Here is a 23404-nt window from a genome sequence, read left to right as displayed (position 1 = left end):
ATAACTGCGTACCAGAAGACTTTAGACAGTAGTGGTCTTTAAATTAGTATTTGGGGGTCAATGGTGAATTCAAACATTCTTATATTCTAAAAGTATATGAAATAATTAACAAACTTCTGTATTTACCTATCGCTTCATTTAAAATTGGGAAGGGAGCATATTTTATTGCATGTGGTGGCATAATGTTGAATGAAAGTCATTTTCCCTTTGGGACTCTCAGTATTTTTAAGACAGTTTCCTTAGTCCTGCTTAGCATTAGGTCAGAAGTCATAATAAAATGGTGATTACAGACATCTTCTGTAACTGTTAAAAGAAACTTTTTAAAGCACAGTTTACCAAGGAAGAGGTTATTCTCCGTGGGTAGTAAGTGGAAAGGGGCAAGAAGAGGGCTTTTAAGGTCCTGTTCTGCTTCTTGATCTGAGCGCTGTTACGTAGAAGTGCTCATGAAAATTTATTAGGTGGTACACTTACGGTTTCTGCAGTTTTCTATATTCTTCCATAAAGTGTTTTTTTAATGACTTATGTTTAATTTGTTGAACAGAATAAGAGACCTTTTTTAGTTGAACTTTCAACTTTGTAATGGCAGTGTAAACACGTACACTGTACCTTCCTTAATCAATGCCTTGACTATGATCCACCTGACTATGATCCACCTAAAACAAAAACAGAAAGAGTCGCGCCAGAAAAATATCCTTTAAAAGACAAGTGAAATTTGAACAGTGCCTTTATTTTCCATATAGGACAGCACAATTATCTTTGTGCTGGAAGAAATGATTGTATCATTGACAAAATTAGAAGAAAAAACTGCCCAGCATGCCGTTATCGAAAATGTCTTCAAGCTGGAATGAACCTGGAAGGTAATGTAACTACGTGAATTGTCTCTGCATTGTATAAGAATTTATCATTTTACTTTTTAAAATAGGTGATGTAATAATTTATTTAAGTATAATAATATAAAGTAGGAATAATATAAAGCAATAATATTATTATAAGCAATATTATTATGAGCAATAATAGAGAGTAGGAATCTTTAATGAATATTTCATTATTCACCAGCTCTTATTACAGAATTCAGTACAGCCAGACTTTATACTAAGAAGGAAATTATATAATAATGAAACTTACAGAACTTGAAGCAGTGTTACTTTTATAGATCTGCGGGGCAGGCGGGGGAACTCTTCAGGGTGGCACTGGGTGGGTTTTATGTTTTTCAAGTAAAAAAAACTGAAACTAGCAAGGAGGCTTATGACATTATCAGATTTCATACCTATAATTTAAAAGTCAGCTTTAAAATATTAAGATCTTTACTTTTATTAAGAAAGAAGTGGAGCTGCCACAGACTCCTGAACACTTCTGTAGAGATCACATATTGACTGCTCATCTACTATATGTGCCAAGGAGTGAGGAACTTTATATAGAGTAAAGATCTCATTAACTAAATTGTTTAAAACACAGATTGCTTAACTAATTCAGTTAAAAATCCTTGCCAAAGTTATATGAAAACACATTAGTACACTTTCTTGCTTTAGTCAGTGTGACACAATTGGGCATTCTTTTTGAGCTTTATTCAGAAGCATCAGTTCCCTCATTTAGGATTATGGATAGTTTTAAGAAATTGGTTACTGAGTCACAGAAGATTTTTTAAAGTCCTTTACCTTCTCATTATCCTTCTCTGTTCTAATGTGGAGTATAGGAACACATTTTATACAATTTAAAGTTATGGTTATTTGAGGTTTTTACAGTACTCCTTCAGTATACTGATTTGGGTCATGCATGTTCTTTTACTGTGTCAACAAGCACATTCCATGATTTTGAGACCTGGGTGTCAGTGAGACATCTTTGTTGTTTGAAGGGTGTATGGGAGCTCTTCCTTTTTCTAAACTTTATTGCTCCTCTATAGGAGCAATAAAGTCTAAACTCAAAATATTCTAAAACTCTATCCCCTACCAGTGAGGTACTGACAGCTCTTATAATAGCACTTAATGTGTGCCAGAAACTTTTCTAAGCATTTTACATATTTTACTAGATTCAGTTCTCAACCTCCCTAGGAGGTAGGTACTAATATTATCTTCATTTTACCCAAGAAGAAACTAAGGCCCAGGGAATAACTTGCACAGATACCTGAAATTCAGCCATGTTGGTTTCAGATTCATGTTCTTTACACCATACCTTGTCTCCAGGTGACCATGGTGAAATAAATTAGATCTATCATGACCCTGTTTCTGTTTTGAAATGTTAACTAAAAATTCTTAAAACTTCTTAGGACCACATTCAGCACAGTAAGAAATGGGACCATTCTACTTAATGTAAACAACGGGCTTTTTTTCCCCCTTTCTAACACCAGATACAGTTCCTGCCCATAATACCTATCATCCACAACCTATTTATTTTTGTCATTTTAGGGACAGAGAATCTAATAATTATTTTAAAATATGATCACCTTTTCCTTTAGCAAAATGGCTTATATCTTTGAAAACTAAGCCAGGCGCATTTCTTGCCCTTCCTTGGAGCTCTGAGTACATTCTCTTTAAGAATACTATGCAGCACACATACTAAAAAAGTATAATTCTTATTTGTCACTAAAACAGATAAAGAGTATGTCTACGTTTATTAGAAGTCTACAGCATCCACGTTGTAATTTGATTACGTTGTTCCATACTAAGTCAAAGATGGCTTTAGTTTATTGTTGATACATATATATAGGAAAATGGATTTGTAAAATTTAGGTTTATAGAATCATCAATATAATCTCTTATAAAAGAGAAATTACCCACTGATAATTCATGTGGAGAAATGTAAAGATTTTTTATTTTTCCAAATGTTTTTAGGCCCAAGTAATACCCATCGTTACAGGTTTAAAAAAAAAAAAAAAGGTGGTAAAAAAAGGTAGATTTTTCTGCTGTTAGAACTATCTTTAGCATGTGATCTGCTATATCATCTTCCCATCTTGATGTGAAGGGTACCTTGTGCAGTGTATATAAATAGTATAGCTCTATTTCACTATATATATTACCGTAATTTAGATTAACCCTGAGCCACAGTTTCCGGTCTGGTATCACAAGCTTAGATTCTTTCTTTCAATTGATAGTAAAATTAATTTGCCTTATATAACCAATGAAAATTTTGACTTTGGAGCAAAAGATTAATTTATGGAAGATTCTACAGAAGTGATTTATTTATATTGCTTTACCATAATAAGACACTCAATTTTGTATAAAGAATAACTAATGAAAAAGCAACTAGCATATTTGTAGAGGAAACTAATATATGCATGGGTTTCTCTTTGTCCTTTGCTTTCAGGGGAAAAAAAAGTTTTTCTTACTCCATGTCACTTTATCATAAATAAAACATTTCTCTTTTAATCTAAATAGTTTTAGAAAGTAAGATACCTGTTGAATAAACTTCCACCTAACCTTCCTATTGCAACTCATTTCTGTGTATTTTTTTCATACCTATAGCTCGAAAAACAAAGAAAAAGATAAAAGGAATTCAGCAGGCCACTACAGGAATCTCACAAGAAACCTCTGAAAATCCCGCCAACAAAACAATAGTTCCTGCAACACTGCCGCAACTCACGCCCACCCTGGTGTCACTGTTGGAGGTCATCGAACCTGAGGTGTTATATGCGGGCTATGACAGCTCTGCTCCAGATTCGACATGGCGGATCATGAGCACGCTTAATATGTTAGGCGGGCGGCAAGTGATTGCAGCAGTGAAATGGGCCAAGGCGATACCAGGTAAGATGCAAAAAATGACACAGCTAAGGTACAAACCTATGTATTTTCCTTTTTTAAAACTTAGTTTTGTCTACGACCCATGCCGCACTGAACAAGCCCGATCCTGTCTGATCTCGGAAGCTAAGCAGGATCAGGCCTGGTTAGTACTTGGATGGGAGACCACCTAGGAAAACCTGGTGCTATAAGCATAAAAAAATAAAAATAGTAAGGGATTCTAAGCTGACAAGGTCCTTGCAATCTGCGAGGTCAACCAACGGTTGCCTCACCTTAAAAAAAAAAAAAAACTTAGTTTCAGGTGTACAATATGGTGATTCTACATTTGTACCTTATGATGTGACAGCCATGATATTATCTAATAACCATCTGTCACCATACAAAGATCTTACTGACTTTATTCCCCGTGCTGAACCAGTATAGAGTCTGTACTTCTTATTCATCTTTGGCATCCATCCTTCTCCCATCTGGCAATCTCCAGTTTGCTCTCTTTTATCTATGAGTCTGTTTCTTAAAAACACTCTGGCTCTTTGTCACCCTGGTCTCCTTGTTAGTTCTAGGGACTAACAAAGGGAAAGCCAGGTAAATATGGGAGAATGGAGAGTCTATAATAAAAGTTTTACACTGCTCCTACTTTTCAGATAGTTATTCAGAGGATAGTAACAGACATAGGACATTATAACACAAGTCCTGAACTAGAGTTACAGGACTTACTCAGACTTCCTTTTACACTTAATTAGGGGAAGAAAATGTATAATATTTCTAAGAATTCAAGTTTGTTTTCCTTCAATGTATTGTTTTTAAAAATCAAGCATGTTGACATTATGTATTAAAGTAAAATGATTTTAACTCCACTACATAAAATGGTACGCATTTAATGTAAATTCTAGTTAATCTAATTTGTAAGATAGTTTGAAATAAAAGTTGCCCTATTAGAACTTGATGTGGAATAGCAGAAGTCAGCGTTAGTGTCCACCCTGACTTTACATTTAGAGGGGACTTATCACACACGGTTAGGACAAGAATAAAGTGGCCTGATCTGCTGTCATTCCTACTCTGTCTGGGGAGAAAGAGTAATGTTCCAAGTCAGGACTCTTGGCTTTCTGTTTGACTGTTTAGTTCATGTTTACTTAAATAGGCAAAAGGTGCCAAAAACTGGCTACTCAAGTTTTCAAACATGGAATGCTATTAAAAAGTACTGAGCTCTTGTCACATGACAAAGGAAGACTGAGCCCACTTTGTTAGAGGTCCCGCAAAACAAGACTAATTCATATCTGGTCTTTGGCAATTCTGAGAGAGATGATCTTCTCTTTGGCACCTAGTTTTCCTCACACTTTTCTTTCTTTTAATTTAGGATTCAGGAACTTACACCTGGATGACCAAATGATCCTACTGCAATATTCATGGATGTTCCTCATGGCATTTGCCCTGGGATGGAGATCATATAGACAGTCAAGTGCAAACCTGCTGTGTTTTGCTCCTGACTTGATTATTAATGAGTAAGTCATTTGTGAGTCCTTTTCCTTGTGTTCATAGGGTAGCTTTAACCAGCTGTTTTCCTGATGGACTGCTAATGTGATCATTCAGGACTGACTCAATGCCACCAAGTATCTTGGAATTGGGCAAATTTGAAAGAGAATAGCTTATCAACGTTTTAGGTTAGCCAAGTATAATGTGGAGTAAATGTACATGTGGCATTTTTACTGCTCCAGGACGTATTAATGATACTATTTAAACCATGAGCATCTCTGGGGTCAGTAAAGTCTATAGCAGTTTTATGGTGGCATTGTTTTAATTACATAACCTTATTCCAGAAAGGAAAAGGAACACGATACAATTCTTGTTCATCTCACTTTCAGTAGGGACAGTTATAGATGAGGGAGTAGTGGGTATGGACCCAGAGACACAAGGTATCTCTTTGCATAGCAAGACTCACTCAACGTTTATGACTTGGACAGAATTGGGAACAAGAATTTTTAATTAGTTTTAAGATTTTATAAATCAGCTGTCCTCTGGCCGTCTAGGCCCATGCTTTTATCTGAAATATTTCAGATGTCCATTCCCACTTACCTCATATTACAGTGGATTCTGAACTCATTTTCTGCCTCCAGTGTATCCTATCATGCTGACAAATTTTTTCTTCCTAAAGCACCATTGCTCACGTATCTCCCCAACACACAGATGTCTTCAGTGTCCCCTCGCTAAACACCCAGTACACTCAGCATGGTTTCTGGCTTCCCATAACCTGGCCTCCCTTTCTCTCTTTGTTCTCCTTCACCTGTTCATCATTCCCACTCAGGTGATCCATTCCTCGAACATACCCTCAGTTTGTGATGTGCATATCACCATAAAAGACCTCTCTGCTATCTATCTCAAGCTCATATCACTTTCTACCTTCTGTTACTACTTTTTGTGCCCATGGCTAATCTCCTTTATTAGAATACATACAGGGATACACACTATCACATATCTACCCATGGCCAGAGCAGAGTGAAAAATGAAGGGGATTTGTGTTTGGGGGAAAACAGATGTATATTTATTTGTGATCTCTGGGTACTTACTGTTGGCAGGGGTTCAAAAAGTTAATGAAATCTTGAACCACATTAGTAGAATAGTCCCATTGTCCTCCACATGAGTCAAGCATCATTAGTAGTTTGTGTTCATAACTGGATGCCATATTAAAAGTACCAGTGACAACTTTAAATATGTGCAGAATGGCAAGGAGTTTGGAAATTAGCCTCAGCTGATGAACAGAATATTTGGAGGGAAGAGAAAAGGAGACTTGAATGTAATGAAGACAGCTGAAACATTCTGTGAAGATCAAGCAAACATTGTTTTATCTCTTGGGTATGCCTGGCACAAAAATAATGTGTAGAAGTTATAGAATAGCATCTATTTGAGCCGAGTGTTAAAGGGGAGGGCCTGCATTATGATGTAGTAAGCTCGTGTTTTTAGTGTTTTAGTAGACTGGATGATACTAGCTCCAAAAGTTTTAAAGGAAATTCTTAGGTATTATGTAAGAAGCTTTAAGTAGTGGGGTACATCTTTATTCTACCTGGCAATTCCAAGACCATATATATGGCATGACAAATGGGAACTACCTAAAGCAGAGATTTCAGGTGTTAGGTTAGCTGGCTGAGCTACTGAGTTAAAGATGCTTACTTTCTAGCATGATATGCACTCAGGGTTATATGAGTACTTACCAAGCGCCTGGTAGGAGCTTCAGCTAGAACAATAAGCACAACAGATGAGGGCCCTGCTAACGTTCTGATGGGGAAATTCAAATAAATGACCAAAGTTATTTCAGGTATAATAGGGACTGAGGGGAGAGAGCTCTGTTAGATTTGGGGACCATGGAAAGACCTTTCTAAACAGAACAAGCTGTGTGGAAGGTAGGGCATCCTGGGCAGAAGAAATGAGTGTACAAAGGCTGGAAACAACCTTAGCATGTGTGAGGAATTGAGAGAAAGCCATGGAGGATACTGTATGAGTTTAGAGAAGTGGACAGGGGCCAATTCGAGCAGAATCTTGTAGGCCATGATACAGAGTTTAGATTTTATCCTAGAAGAAACCAGTGGAAGGTTTTAAAAAAGAGAATAACATGATGGAGAATGGATTAGAGGGGAACAACTATTACTCATCGTACCCCTAATATGTTACCTGGTACACATTAGCAAAGGACTATAACAGAGAACGAGACAAACAAGGTTCCTTATCTTTACTGCTTACATTCTAGCTGGAGAAACACATAACCACTAAATAAAATAATTTCAGATTGTGATAGTTTTTACTAGAGAGCGGTCTATTTCAGATAGGGTAGTTAATGGCTTTCTTAGAGGAGGTGTCATTTGAACTGAGTGAGACCTGGAGAAGGACCAAGCCTCACAGTGAGAAGCAAGATGACAAGAGACATGGGAAATATATGTGCTGCAATCTTTGTATTCCCAGAAAGGGCAGTGTCTCTGCTCTTAGCTAATAGGCACTGTGTGTGCTTGGCCAGACCAGGCCTCCACACAGACACTCGTAAGGCCTCTGTGTCAGAAAGTCACTTCGTTGCCAAAAAGAAGACTGTTCGAACCACCCCATCACAATTTAACAAGATTTTTCTTCAATAAAATTTTAATTGATAAATATGTATAAACTCAGAGACATTTTCAATTTCTAAGTACTTGTTGACTCCAACCATGCTTACTTATAGTCACTTTCTAAAAAGCAATTTGAAGTCATTTAATCGGGATTAAAACTGAACAGAGATTTATATGAAACAACAGTTTATCCTCTTTTATAAAATTAACTCAGGGTTTTTATTTTGGCAATACTCAAATTTAAACAGTCACAGCATAACCACATACATTCCTTAAACATAGTAGGAATTACAGAAAAATTTTCTCAGTGTTCAGCTCTTTTGGAAGATAAAGGGTTTATACGAACAGTAGTTTTGAAGAGGCCATTCTGACTTCACATTCTTTTTTGTGTATGAGATGGGCAGGCCTTCTGCTCTTTTAGCTCACTGTGTTTTCCATAGTGCTCTGGTGTCCGCAATAGGCAGATTCTGGATGTCAGAAAGTACACATTCAAGTTCTGACCATCCAGGTAGCTGTAAAACAGTCTCTCATCATTGTCCTTAGGTCAGGATATTGGGAAAATACTTTTTCACTCTACTACTTATAACTTTGTTGAAGTTACTATGTATTAGAAACCAAAGGAGAAAAAGATACTTGTCAGAAAAGGAGTGTATAATTCCTGTTAAGAGATTGGGAAGGTGCCTCTGTAAAACAAAAAAAAAAACCAAAAGCCTTTTGGTTTTTAAATGGGTAGGACCTAACACTGTGTTATCTAGTTGGCCATATTCAAATGCTACCATAAAACCTTGATTTAAACGAACAAGCGGTAATAAATTCTATAGGAATAATAAATTCTAAACACTGAAGTAAACAATACATGGCACGCATGATAGAAAAATAATTTCTCCAATGTAAAATTATGTTACTGAGTATCTTAGATACTACTCAGTATCTAAACCCAAGTTTAAGGAAAGTTTTCGAAATTCTGACCTTAATAGTAACAAGTTTTCCTTTATGCACTCAGTTTTGCAAAATAAAACATACATTTTTGGAAGAAGCACTATTTTCCTAATTCGAACACTGATATTTGTCTTTCACAGGCAGAGGATGGCTCTACCCTGCATGTATGACCAATGCAAACACATGCTGTTTGTTTCCTCTGAGTTAAACAGGCTTCAGGTATCTTATGAAGAGTATCTCTGCATGAAAACCTTACTGCTTCTCTCTTCAGGTTTGTGGACCACCTTTCACTTCTAAATATGTCAAAAGCATGAAATGTTGATGTTTGATTTGTATGCATAGCAATATTATGCTATTATACTATATGATACTACTATTATTTCCTGCTGGCCAGATAGGTTTTCATAAACGTTAAAATTTTAGAAAGGCACAGCCAATGATACCAAGATTAATAAGACAAATAGGTGTCGTGGAGAAACAGGTATATGAGCTGCACAGGAGTCTCTGTTGAATGTGTATAGACGTCCTCCACCTGCCTCTATGGGAGACATGGAGAAAGAAAACTAACAAATGATTTTTGTTTCTACTACATTGTTACTACATTAATCAAAAATTTTACTTAGTGTTACTGGGTATAAGACATTATGGGGAAAAAAAAACCGACATGCTTGATTACTATTAGAGGATTGGTTAATGCAGCACTGGAGCTGGACTTTTGGACAGAGGTATTCCATCTAGAAAACAGCAATAAAAGTTTAGATAAACTTTCAAGATTGTTTTATAAAGTTTCTGGTATATATAATAGACTACTTACAGCTAGCAAAGGCATTAGTTAAGACTAGAAAGCTTTTGAAAAATACAAAGTATCTTGTCTATAGTAGGACAAATATAAATATAAAAGAATGTGAACCAGTTGGCTATGCCAGTAAAAATTGTGTATGGAGTTAGTGTTTATAAAATACTGAGTTGATGGCTGAATACCTTTTTTCACATATAAATAAGGATATTTGCAATTTTTCTTAAAGCCTTCATTCCGTAGTAACTGGTTTCCAAGTTGTCAAATAACTTTAAGCTGTTGATATTGCACATGACTATTTAAGCTTTTATAATGCTTTCATACTATCTTTGTTCTACAAAATTGTTTTATTTTCATGGATTTAAAACATATTAATAATACTGAATCAAGGCAAGGGCATTTTCCACAACCCATTAAAAAGCCTAAAGGTAAAGATCATTGCTAGAGACTTTTAACATTACCCACAGCAGTAGACTTGTTAAAGGAGTGAGCTTGGTGTTATTTGAGTAAACAAAAGCTGTCATGATTGATAACATGCAAGTATAAGTCAGGGCCAAGATATTAACCAATCTTATTTGTTTAAAAAAAAGTTATTAAAGTTTTATATATACTGGACTAACTGAACTATATGTATTTTTTAAATTGTAGATAAGAAAAAATTGAACTAGTATGTAGCACTGGTATTTTTTTAAAAATAGCATCACAAGGTAATTAGACTTCTACTCTGATAGATTACTGAAATAGTACCCTACCTAACCTCTCACAAAAAAACGCTGGACTAAAACTAAGTGTAGGCAGGAACCCAAAGAGGTAAGCTAGCTTTCTCTTAGGGAGTATTTTCAGAGCCTGGAAGTTGGTATATTTAGTAAGTTTAAAGATAGAGTTGGAAGTATAATTGAAAAAAACAATGGATGGATCTAAAAGCATATCAAACACATCTGAAGAGACATTTAAATTAAATAAATTCAGTTTAAATAAAAAATCTGAATAAGCCAGAATTTCTAAATGCATGTGTGTGTGATGTATGTAAACGAGTAAGAGGATAAGAGGCATGATTGAAGGAGGTCTAAAACAATGCTTCACGACTCGAAATTTCCATGTCATAATGAACATAAAAAATAGCATTTGTACAGCACAGCAAATTATCTTAACACTTTGGTAACCCATTTACAGTGCACCAGCTGAAAAATGCTCTGGTATAACATAATCATGAGATCCAAAATGAAAAGTGAGACTAGGAAAAGGCATATGAAGAGATAATGGCTGAAAACTTTCCAGAGCTTTTAAAAAACCCAAACCCCTATATCCAGGCAGTGTAATGAATTCCACCTAATATATTAGTAAAATCTGGCTGAATGAACAGCAAGGTTAACAAGAAAATCACTGAATAGGCAGAGAAAAAAAGATCTTCAAAGGAGGCAATTTAACAGAACAGCAGCAATTGAAGAAAATGGAATGATGGTTTTCAAAATGCTAAGGAAAAATTGAAAAATGAAGGTGGACTTCCAGTTTCAGCTCTGGCAAATAAACAGCTTAGATATTTTCACACTTATCCTCACAACAAGGAAAAGCTGAACAAACTGAAAAACAGTGACTTTTCTTAGATCAGTCAGCAAACTGAGATCACAAGGCAAATCCCCACCTCCATCTAGAGAAATGGGCAGATATAGAGAAGCATGGCCAAGATCAGCTTATTGGGAACAGAAGCTGCTGGAGCTAGGAACTGTCAGGAACACTGAAGGTAATTTTGCTGAATTCTGGAGACTGAATGAGGAGCTGGAGAGTTCAAAATTCCTGGGGACCCAGTCTCGGGGGGCGGAGGGGTTGTCCCCCCTTACTGTCTTGGGTTCTAGCTCCAGAACCCTTACCAGATTCTCACTGTGACAGTAAGAAAAAGAGCTCCTCATGTTTCTGTCCCTAAGGAAACCTGCTGTAACAAAGTTTGATCTGGGGGAAAGGAAGAAAGAAAAAAAAGGGATTCAGAAACACTTCTGAAGGACACAGCCCAGGGACCAACCCTCCTAAAAAAACTGAGGTTTAATCAAAGGTATAAAACACTATACATCCCAACACCATACCAACAGGGATCCAACATAATAGCGCCAGACTGACATCAATCCTCACACTGAAAACCTAAATACTTGAGCTGTGACACATCATTTCCAGCTTTCAGCAAAATACGACAAGGTATGCTAAAAGAAAACACACAGTCTGAAGAAAAGAAGCATTAAAGCAAGGCATGGATGTTGTAATTATCAGAGAGGGAATTTAAAATAGCTGATTACTATGTTAAGGACTATAATGGAAAAAGTAAACAGCATGCAGCAACACATGGGTAATGTAAGCAGAGAGGTGGAAATTTTAAGAAATAATCAAAAGGAAATAATACTGTAATGGAAGTGAAGAATGCTGTTGTCGGGCTTATCAGTCTACTGGACATAACCGAGGAAAGAATGAGCTTGAAGACAGTCAACAGAAACTTAGCAAAGTCAAATGCAAAGAGAAAAATGAAAAACAAAATGGAACGATATTTAAGAATAGGAGGGACCATTACAAAAGATGTAACACACAAGTAATGGGAAAATCAGAAGTAAAAGAAAAGAAGAAATATTTGAAGTAACAAGGGCTGAGAATCTTCCAAAATTAGTGACAGACTCTAAAAGATAGCTCCAGGAAGCTCAGAAAACATGAAAAAAGATAAATACCAAAAAACTTAAACCTAGGCTATTTTATTCAAACTGCAGAAAACCAAAGATAAAGAAGAAATCTTGAAAAAAGCCAGAAGGGGTGGGGAAAGGAACATACCTTTGGAAGAACAAGGATAAGAATTACATCAGAATTCTGTCATCAGAAACCATGCAAACGAGAGACTGGTGTGAAATATTTAATGCTGAAGGGGGGAAAAAATGCCAATTTAGAATTCTGTGTTCAATGAAATTATCTTTCAAAAATGAAGGCAAAATAAAGACTTCTCAGACAAAACCTGAAAGAATTAGTCACTAATTGAAGGAAAATGATATAGGTAAGAGACATGAATCTAAATTTAAAAAGGAAGAATGTCAGAGAAAGAATAGTTGAAGATACAATTTCATTTTTTTTAACTGATCTATTAAAAGTAATAAAGCATCAATGTCTCGGATTATAACATATGCGTAAGTGAAATGAATGATGACAGCAGTGTAAACAGGATAGGAGGGAAGAGTTGAGAATACTGTTTTACGGTACCTGTACCACCTGAAGTAGAACAGTGAAAGATGCAGATTACAGTCGACCCTTGAACAACACAGATTTGAACTGCCCAGGTCCACCTATATGCAGATTTTTTAAATAAATACAGTCAGCCCTTTGTATCTACAGGTTTCATATCGTCAGATTCATATCATCAGATTCAACCACTTCAGATCAAAAACATTATTTTCATATTTCCAACTGCAGTTGATTCAATCCACAGATAGGAAAAGCTGACTGTGGAGTCCAAAGTTATACATGGATTTTCGACTGTGCAGGGGGGGTCAGCACCCCAATCCCCATGTTGTTCAAGAGTCAATTGTGTTCTAAATGTATATTACAAACTCTAGGGCAACCACTAAAAACAATTTTAAAAAGAAGTAATAATTGGTATACTGAGAAGAGAGAAAATATAATCATGAAATGCTCAATGAAAACTAGGAAAGGCAGAAAAAGAGGAAGATTAAAAAGAACAAATGCAATGAGCAGGAAAGTTACAAACGTGCTAGATCTTAATCCAGATATATTGCACAATTGCTTTAAATGTGAGTGGTCTAAATATATCAATAGTCTTTTTTTTTTTTTTAGTGAAGGTGAAAAGAAAGTTAGCCATCGCAAATCCTTAATAAAATAATATTAAAAGATATTAGGCTAAGGGAAAGTAATTCCATCTGTAAAAAGGAAAAAAGAACAAAGAAAAGGGTAAATATGTAGATACATGTTTCAGCTAACATTTACTGTATAAAATTGTAATAATGTCTGGTGATTTAAAAAAGTAGAACTTAAAGTCCACAATAATTACACGTAAGCAAAAATGAGAGATTAATAAATTAAGAATGAGTGTTTAAATTTTAAGGATGACAACTAGAAAGAGACTACAACACACCAAACCACTGTTGGGTAGGCAGGGGCAGGGGGTGGAGGTGCAGGGAGTAGAAAATAAGATTAAGAAAAAAAACCAATCCAAAAGAATGAAAGAAATGAGAGTAAAAAAAAAAGAAAGCAAACAAAATGTATATGAGCAAGTAACATAGGTAGTACAAATAAATTAAAATAAAACATATCAGCACTTTCTCAAGAGATGTATCTAAATAAATGGATGCACAGTACAACCCAGTAAATGCAAACTTTTTCTGTAAAAGGCCAGATGGTAAATGTTTTTGGCTTTGCATAGCGTGGTGTTATAGCTACTTTTCCCCTTGTGGCACGAACACGTTAATATTCAACAATACTTAAAGAGGACAGGCATGGCTCTCTTCCAGTAAAACATTTACACACAAGTGGGATTAGGCTATGAACCACAGTTTGCTGGCCACTACTTTAACCAAAAGAAAGCTGAAGCAGTTAATTATCAAAATAGACTTTAAGGCCAAAAAAGTTTTATATTTAAAGATACTTATTACATAAAGCATTCTACTTATAATGAAAATAACTTTAAATATAGAGCCTTCAGCTACATAAAGCAAAAATTCATGGAACTACAAGGATAATTTGAGATGGATGAAATTCTTTTAAAAATAAATATCGAGTAGGGCTACTCACAATTATTTTTAGTTAGGATAAAGAACAAGAAAAAATTATAAATAAGCAATCACTGTTTTTAAAATGTGCACTAATTAGAATATAAGTAACACGTGAAATCAATCCATCACTAACATGGTAGGCTTTATTATATGCTCTTATTACTCCTTATTAGGGGCCTTCATTTACGCATTGATACTGACATCTTAGAAGTGCCAAGTATAGCTTTTTGGAATCAAAACATTTTCGTATGTGTCCTTCAGTCCTATCCTAATCAAAGTCCACTGTGATACACCACATTTAAGAAATGAAAGATAAAAATATCTCAGTAGATGCAAAAAAAAAAAAAAAAGGATTTGACAAAATTCAACATCTATGACAAAAACTCTCAACCAAGTGAGGTATAGAGGGAATGTACCTCAACATAGTACAGGCCCTATGTAACAAACCCACAGCTAAAATTAAACTCATGGTGAAAAGCTGAAAGCTTTTCCTCTAGATCAGGAACAAGACAAGGATGTCCACCTTTGCCACTTTTACTCAGCACAGTACTGGAAGTCCTAGCCAAAGCAACTAAGACAAGAAAAAGAAATTAAAGGCATCTAAGTTGAAGAGGAGGAAGTAAAACTCTCACTTGCAGATAAAATATTATGTATAGAAAACTAAATACTCCACCAAAAAAAACCTGTTAAAACAAATAAACAAATTCAGTAAATTTTTAGGATACAAAATCAATATGCAAAAATATGTTGCATTTCTATAGAATAACAAGAGTAGAAAGAGAAATTAGGAAAACAATTCCATTTACAATTGCATCAAAAGAATAAAATACCTAGGAATGAATTTAACCAAGGAAGTGAAAGACCTGTATACTGGAAACTTAAGACATTGATGAAAGAAACTGAAGAATATACAAATGAAAGGATATTCTGTGCTCGTGGATTAGAAGAATATTGTTAAAATGTCCATACTGCCCAAAGCAATCTACAGTTGAATGTAAACCCTATCAAAATTCCAGTGGTATTTTTTCACAAAATAGGACAAACAAACCTAAAATTTGTATTGAACCATAAAAGACCGAGAATAGCTAAAACAATTTTGAAAAGGAACAAAGCTGAAGGCAGCATGCTCCCTGGTTCCAAATTATATTACAAAGTTATAGTAATCAAAACAGTATGGTTTCAGCATAAAAACAGACACAGATCAATGGACAGAATAGAGAGCCCAGAAATAAACTCACATATTTATGGTCAGTTAATTTATGATGAAGGAGCCAAGAATATACAATGGGGCAAAGGGACAGTAACTACTACATACAAATATTAACTTAAAATGGATCAAAAACTTGAATATAACACCTGAAACGATAAAACTAGAAAACACAGGTGATAAGCTCCCTGACATTGATCTCGGCAATGTTTTTTTTTTAATCTGACACCAAAAGCAAAAACAAGGCAGACTATAGCAAACGAAGGAAACCACTTGCGAGATAAAAGACAACCTACCAAAGGGGAGATATTACAAATCATATATCTGATAAGGGGTTAATATCCAAAATGTATAAAGAAATCATAGAACTCAATAGCCAAAAAACAAACAATCCAATTGAAAAATGAGCATAAGGTCTAAAAAGACATTTTTCCAAAGACTACATACAGATGGCCAAAAAGTACATGAAAAGGTGTTCAACATCACTAATATCAGAGAAATGCAAATTAAAATCACAATGAGATACTACCTCACACACCTGTTAGAATGGCTATTATCAAAAAGACAAGAAATAAGTGTTGGCAAGGATGTGGAGAAAATGGAACTCATATACTATTGGTGGGAATGTACATTGGTGCAGCCACTATGGAAATCGGTATGGAGGTTCCTCAGCAAATTAAAAATAGAACTATCACATATGATTCAGCAATTCCACTTTTAGGTATGCTAACTCGAAAAGATATATATACTCCCATGTTCACTGAAGAATTATTTACAAAAGCAAAGATATGGAAGCAACCTAATGGTTAAAAATATGAAATACACACACATGTGTATGTGTGTATGTGTGATGAAATATAATTCAGCCATAAAAAAAGAATTAAATCTTGCCATTTGTGACAATGTGGATGGACCTAGAGGGCATTATGCTAAATGAAATGTCACTCAAAGAAAGACAAATACCATATGATCTCACATGTGGAATCTAAAAACAAACAAATATTCTCATGGATCCTGATGATGTAAGGGGTGGGAGAAATAGGTGAAGTGAGTTAAAAAGTACAAACTTCTAGCTATAAAATAAATAAATCAAAGGGATATAATGCACAGCATGGTGACTGTATTGTGTACTGGAAAGTTGTGAATACAGTAGATCTTCAGTTTTCATCAGAAGAAAAAACTTTTTTTGTAACAATGCAAGGTTACAAAATGCACTAGACATTGTGGTGGTCATTTTGCATTATGTACAAATATTTAATCATATGTACACCTGAAACTAATAATGCCATGTGTCAATTATATCTAAATTTTTTAAAAAGTTTAATGAGAACAGGAAACAAATCCACAGGGCAAGTACAAATTAAGACTTCGTGCTCCTACACCCACTGCTTCTCCTAGATGCCAGCATTTCCTAAGATGCCAGCAGAGGTGATGTTAAGGTTGGGAAACAATGTCTCCCCCTCTGGAGACTGCATAATTATAGCTCTGCAAAGCCCTGAAGCCCAGAAACCCCCACCGCACTTTGTATGAAACACTTAGCTGTGCTTAAATTTTGACCATCAAATCCTTTTTTCCCTAACCATTAACACAGAACCAGAGTTCCTAGGAATACACTTTGAGAAATGTAACACTCTGCAAAAGTCATAATGTCTGTAAGATTAAGTGAAACTGTAATTATCAGTTCACAATTCTTACTAGTATCATTTTTGAAGAGTAATATTTAAAAATTGATTTTATACCAATTTAATGATCCAGAATCCATGATGTATTTTATTTCTAAGTACATAAAGGAAGGCAGATATTTCCTCCCCAGTAAGGCATATATTATATATAGGCTACATAAAAAAGTCAAGTTTCTTTTTAGTTTGGAATCGTAACTCAGTATGTCAACACATTAATAAAATGTATTACCTGCTGATTTTAAGGTTCTAATGGACTGTGATATCGCAGATATTCCAAAATGGAACTGGTGTAAATACTGTTGTTGAAGCTTTCTCTACATCTGCATTAGAATTAAACTGAAGGGCAGAATGACAGTCACTATCATTTATTTGGCCTTCGAACCACTTTTGTGAACTAGAAAGGAAGGTGTCATCACCAGCTTCATTTTACAAATGATAAAGTGATTTACCCAAGGTTAAGTCCTCCAATTTCCTATTATCCCATATTCTCTTGGCTGTAGTTTCATGATCCTTTGAAAATGCTTATATTTTAACAGAGAGCATTAAGAGCATTTAGACAATGTAAGTCATGAAGTGTGTTATTGATAATACTTGCATATGTGAAAAGTTATTACAAGAAAACTCTTTAACTGACTACATCTTAATCTTTTAGTTCCTAAGGAAGGTTTGAAGAGCCAAGAACTATTTGATGAAATCAGAATGACCTACATCAAAGAGCTAGGGAAAGCCATTGTCAAGAGGGAAGGAAACTCCAGTCAGAACTGGCAGCGGTTTTATCAGCTGACTAAACTCTTGGACTCCATGCATGAGGTAAACATCAAACACAAATCCAAATATCAGAATTTCCTGGGATATAAAGTATGTTCTAATTAGTGTATATAATTATATACCAAGAGGTTTCCTCACCCCACCCCCCTCGCCCATTTGTGGATGTTGATGATGGTTTGAGTTCAAACTGTGAACTGCAGTTGGGCACACATTTTTCCTGAGGCCAGTTATGAAATTTCATTTCATCTAATCACATGCATATAACATCATGATGCTAGTACAGAATTTAATAGCACTATTTAAAAAAATGTATAGTTCCTGTTTTTGCATGAATAACCCATTAAATTAGAATATGTTCTTCATATATTATGGTACTGCAATTCATCATGAAACACTTATTTTAATACCACATAATTCTATATACAATTTAAAGAATTTATGATGTCTTTGGTACCTGAGTGCTCATTTTATTTAACTAAACTTCTTTTTATTTTTACTCGGGGAATTCCAGCAGAGATCGGTGTATCTAAGTCAGATGTTTAAAAAAAAAAAAAAAATAGAGGCCAGCAAGCATGAGATAGCCCTACTGATAAGTTTTTAAGACTAATTATTACTGTATCTTCTCTTTCAGGTGGTTGAAAATCTCCTTCACTATTGCTTCCAAACATTTTTGGATAAGTCTATGAGTATTGAATTCCCAGAGATGTTAGCTGAAATCATCACCAACCAGTTACCAAAATATTCAAGTGGAAATATCAAAAAACTTCTGTTTCATCAAAAGTGACTGCCTTAATAAGAAAGGTTGCCTTAAAGAAAGTTGACTTTATAGCTTTTATTGTACAAACTATCAATTTGTCCTATAGGAGTTTTGTTGGGTTTTGTTTATGTCTGGGTTTTGTTTTTGTTTTGTTTTAAATACGCACTACATGTGGTTTAAAGAGGGCCAAGACTTGGCAACAAAAGTAGTTGAGCCATCACTTTTCAGTGATGGGAAAAGTAGGAATTGATAGTTGGTGGATCCCAGAAATTAGAAACAATGACATGGGGATAATCTCCACTGTTGGAGAAGGATGGCACCCAAACCACCAGTGCCCAAGTCTGCGTAATGAACTTTCTGCTCATACTTTTCACAGTTGGCTGGACAAAATTTTCTAGACTTTTTGTTGGTGTATTTTCCCCTGTATAGTTAGGATAGCATTTTTTGATTTATGCATGGAAACCTGAAAAAAGTTTACAAGTGTATATCAGAAAAGGGAAGTTGTGCCTTTTATAGTTATTACTGTCTGGTTTTAACAATTTCCTTTATATTCAGTGAACTACACTTGCTCATTTTTTCTTACGTAATTTTTGTACTCAAGTTATTGTACAGCTGTTTAAGATGGGCAGCTAGTTCCTAGCTTTCCTTAATAAACTCTAAACATTAATCTTCAGTGTGAAAATGGGTTGGTGCTTCTAACCTGATGGCACTAAGCTATCAGAAGACCACAAAAATTGACTCAAATCTCCAGTATTCTTGTCAAAAAAGCTCATATTTTGTATATATCTGCTTCAGTGGAGAATTATATAGGCTGTGCAAATTAACCGTCCTAACTGATGTAGAGCACCTAGTCCAGTGACCTGCTGGGTAAACTGTGGATGAAGGTTGCAAAAGACTAATTTAAAACAAAAAACTACCAAGAGGCCCTGTTTATAGCTGGCAAACTATCTTTCAGGACCTTTTGTTGTAGTTTGTATAACTTTTTAAAAGTTATGATTCCAGATAACCAGCTGAAACACAGCTAAGAGATTTTAATCTGATCAATTCCTCTCACTAAACTTCCCCAAAATAAATCTCTAATATGGCGAAAGTGGCTAGACACCCATTTTCACATTCCCACCTGTCACCAATTGGTTTATCTTTCCTGGTGGTACTTTCAGGAAAGCTCAGCTACTGATTTCTGTGATTTAGAACTGTATGTCAGACTTCCATGTTTGTAAAACTACACATCCCTCACATCCCTATGTGTGCCATAGAGTTTAACAAAAGTCTTGTGAATTTCTCCTCACTGTCAAGAATTATCATTTTAAACAAAATAGAAGCTGTAGTAGCCCTTTCTGTGTGCACCTCACCAACTTTCTGTAAACTCAAAACTTATATTTACTAAGCCACAAGAAATCTGATTTCTGTTCAAGGTGGCCAAACTATTTGTGTAATAGAAAACTGAAAATTAATATTAAAAGTATGAAACTTCTAATATATTTTTATATTTAGTTATAGTTTCAGATATATATCATATTGGTATTCACTAATCTGGGAAGGGAAGGGCTACTGCAGCTTTACATGCAATTTATTAAAATGATTGTAAAATAGCTTGTATAGTGTAAAATAAGAATGATTTTTAGATGAGATTGTTTTATCACGACATGTTATATATTTTTTGTAGGGGTCAAAGAAATGTCGATGGATAACCTATATGATTTATAGTGTGTGCAAGCATTCATACAGGCAGCAATGATCTCAAAAACCAAACAGGTTTGCTCTAGGGGAAGAGAGCGATGGAGACTGGCCCTGTGTGCAGTGACGGTTGCTGAGGCTCCATCCCACTCAGATCACAGAGGAAGTAATCCTCTGCCTCCCAGAATGACCACCTTTCTTATTCCAACAGTGAGTCCACATGGGTTTAGTTTCCTAAAGTGTGTAAACAGGAGACAGAAAGGTGGTACTTACAACACGTACAGGCCTCGTTTACCAGCAGGGATACTTTCACATACAGCCTCTCCAACAGTCTGATAAAAACAGAAGCTCTAGAAGTTGGGCAATAATACACATAGAGGTATCAGCAATATGTAAATAGTGCAGAATCTCATAGGTTGCCAATAATACACTAATTCCTTTCTATCCTACAAGAGTTCATTTCCAAACAAAATGAGGACATGTTTATTTTCTTTGAATGCTTTTTGAATGTTATTTGTTATATTTCAGTATTGTGGAGAAATTATTTAATAAAAATGTAATAATTTGCTTTTTGAATGTTCTCTAAAAGGGAATGTTCCTTTTGTAATGGTTTAAATTAATCTCAAAGTATTTTAAGAAGGTTTGTAACCCAGTTGGATGTGAACTTTTTGGTGTCTAAGAAATACTGCTTGAATATGATTATCAACAACAGTGTTAAGTTTCAAAAAGAAGTCCTGAAAGGTAAATTACTATTCGCTAGAAAGCATGTCATCACACATTAATCTTTTAGTCCCAACGACCTTGGCTCTTAAAAAATATAGCTCAGTGAAAAAAGATATGTGCACTTTGTTGTTAAAAAGAAATCAACTGACATTCATAAAACTAGGAGAGGCTGCACATCAAATGGAAAGGAAAAAGAAGCTGTGCCCTTTTTGAATATGTGGAAAAGGAGGTTATCTTAATTACATTGTTCTTCTGAGAATAATTATGGATTTAAGTGAAAAAGGATGGTGCTATTTGAAAGCAGCTTCATTTTCTATGTATGTGGTATCTTGCTATCCCATACTATTTAAGTTTGTAGTAACTTTAGTGACTCAAAACAGATTCTGAAAAGTATTTTTAATTACTGGTGGAAAAAAGTGACCTCGGTGTTTTTAGGCCTTGCTGTGGGATACTATACAAGCACTTTTGGGGTATATGTACCCAATTATCTAAAACTACAGGAGGGGAACCTAAAAGAGCACCTGCCTTCTCCTGAAAAAAAAAAAAATGGCACCCCAAAAGGAAAACTAAGATGGTTAGCGTCTATAAAGAGCTGATAATTAGCCTAGGATTAGATTAGTTCTGGATGTGCATAGAAAGGAAAGCCAACCTCACTTTAGACTGGGCGGTGGGGGGAGGTGAGCAATTCCATTTTACTTATCTATACAACCTGTTATCAAGTTGTATCATTTTAGTTCTCTGTTAAATACCCTAAAACTACATCATACAGTGATCAATATTATACTTTGATCTGTCAAAATTCAAGAACCATGGCAGCCTTCAGTGAGATTTCATGATCATGGTTGGTCATTCAAAAGACTGTAGCTGTAGATGAATGTGTTTTTATGTGCCTGGTTTGAGAGTTGGAAGGAGAAATCAGTGTAAGGAGGACACTTTAACCACTTTGAGTGGAAGTTTTCATCATTTTCCAGACTATTATCAGCCTGGTCCACCAAGAATTAGTGACCAGGTTTTTGGGAAAGGATTAGCTTCGCTCTAGAAAATGCCTGAAAGAAGGATTTTATTTTCTGATGAAAAGCTGTATGAAAATACCCTCCTCAAATAACTTGCTTAACTACATATAGATTCAAGTGTGTCAATATTCTATTTTGTATATTAAACAAATGCTATATAATGGGGACAAATCTATATTATACTGTGTATGGCATTATTAAGAAGCTTTTTTCATTATTTTTTATCACAGTAATTTTAAAATGTGTAAAAATTAAAACCAGTGACTCCTGTTTAAAAATAAAAGTTGTAGTTTTTTATTCATGCTGAATAATAATCTCTAGTAAAAAACGAAATGTCTTTTTACCTACGCAGTGAAATGTCAGACTGTAAAATCTTGTGTGGAAATGTTTAACTTTTATTTTTCATTTAAATTTGCTGTTCTGGTATTACCAAACCACACATTTGTACTGAATTGGCAGTAAATGTTAGTTAGCCATTTACAGCAATGCCAAATATGGAGAAACATCATAATAAAAAATCTGCTTTTTCATTATGCGACTCCAACATGCTTTTGTAGAACTTGTGCAGTTCCAATTCTCCTTTTTTTCCCTTTTTCTACTGAAGGTAGAGTTATCATTTCAGATACCTTAAGATGCACTATTGACAGATTATTAATATGAAACTCCTCCTAGATTAAATGAACCTATATTGAGCATAATGTGCCAGGCCTTTCCAGATTATCTCATTTAATCTAATCCCTTTTGCTGCCATATTAGCAATGACATTCCCTTCTCTTAAAAACCTGTGTCCTATCCCCTGGATGTTGATGATGGAAAACAATAGCTGCCCACAGATGACAATATCCTTTGGTTTGTCATACAACAAGGAACAGGTCCCACCAACACCCACAGAAAAATCAATGAACGTTTCAAGTGATGCGGGGCATAATAGACTACATTCAAACTGAGGAAGAAAGTTGTTTATGAATGAAAACTGATACAAAGCAAAATTTACTCTTACTTCAGCAGGTAAAGTAAGAGCTAAACTTCGGGTGTAGAAAAGAGGCTGAAAATACAGAGGCATTTATACTAATTGAGTATTTTTTAAACTCTAGTCAACTAATCTCGCTTACTTAGCAGTTAGTGGCTCTTAGCATTAATAACTTAATAGCATTTTCTTTGGTGAAAGAACCCAGGTCCTCTTCTTATATCAGGCTTCTGTTTCCTAGTTAAAATGAAACACTACCTTTTGGTAGGGAGACATTTTCACTTTATTGAGGTACAAACATGTTAATC

General features: G+C 35.1%; 1 protein-coding gene and 1 pseudogene across 9 annotated transcripts in view; both read left to right on the top strand.

Moving 5' to 3' along the window:
- The window catches only part of NR3C1 (nuclear receptor subfamily 3 group C member 1), a 92486-nt gene extending 69824 nt beyond the window's left edge, over positions 1–22662 (top strand). For all 9 annotated transcript variants that reach the window (XM_039836428.1, XM_039836431.1, XM_039836435.1 and 6 more), the window contains exons 4-9: positions 741–857; positions 3459–3737; positions 5086–5230; positions 8896–9026; positions 17844–18001; positions 18591–22662. In XM_039836428.1, coding sequence (XP_039692362.1) covers positions 741–857; positions 3459–3737; positions 5086–5230; positions 8896–9026; positions 17844–18001; positions 18591–18743 — 983 coding nt within the window. In that variant the 3' untranslated portion in view covers positions 18744–22662. The remainder of the gene's footprint in view (positions 1–740; positions 858–3458; positions 3738–5085; positions 5231–8895; positions 9027–17843; positions 18002–18590) is intronic.
- Positions 3806–3925, top strand: LOC120581860 (uncharacterized; annotated as a pseudogene).
- Positions 22663–23404: the final 742 nt, after the last annotated feature.

This window comes from Pteropus medius, unplaced genomic scaffold, assembly GCF_902729225.1.
Source record: "Pteropus medius unplaced genomic scaffold, Ma_sr-lr_union100, whole genome shotgun sequence".
Classification (NCBI taxonomy): Eukaryota; Metazoa; Chordata; class Mammalia; order Chiroptera; family Pteropodidae; genus Pteropus; species Pteropus medius.
This window is presented reverse-complemented; position numbering and strand designations above follow the sequence as displayed.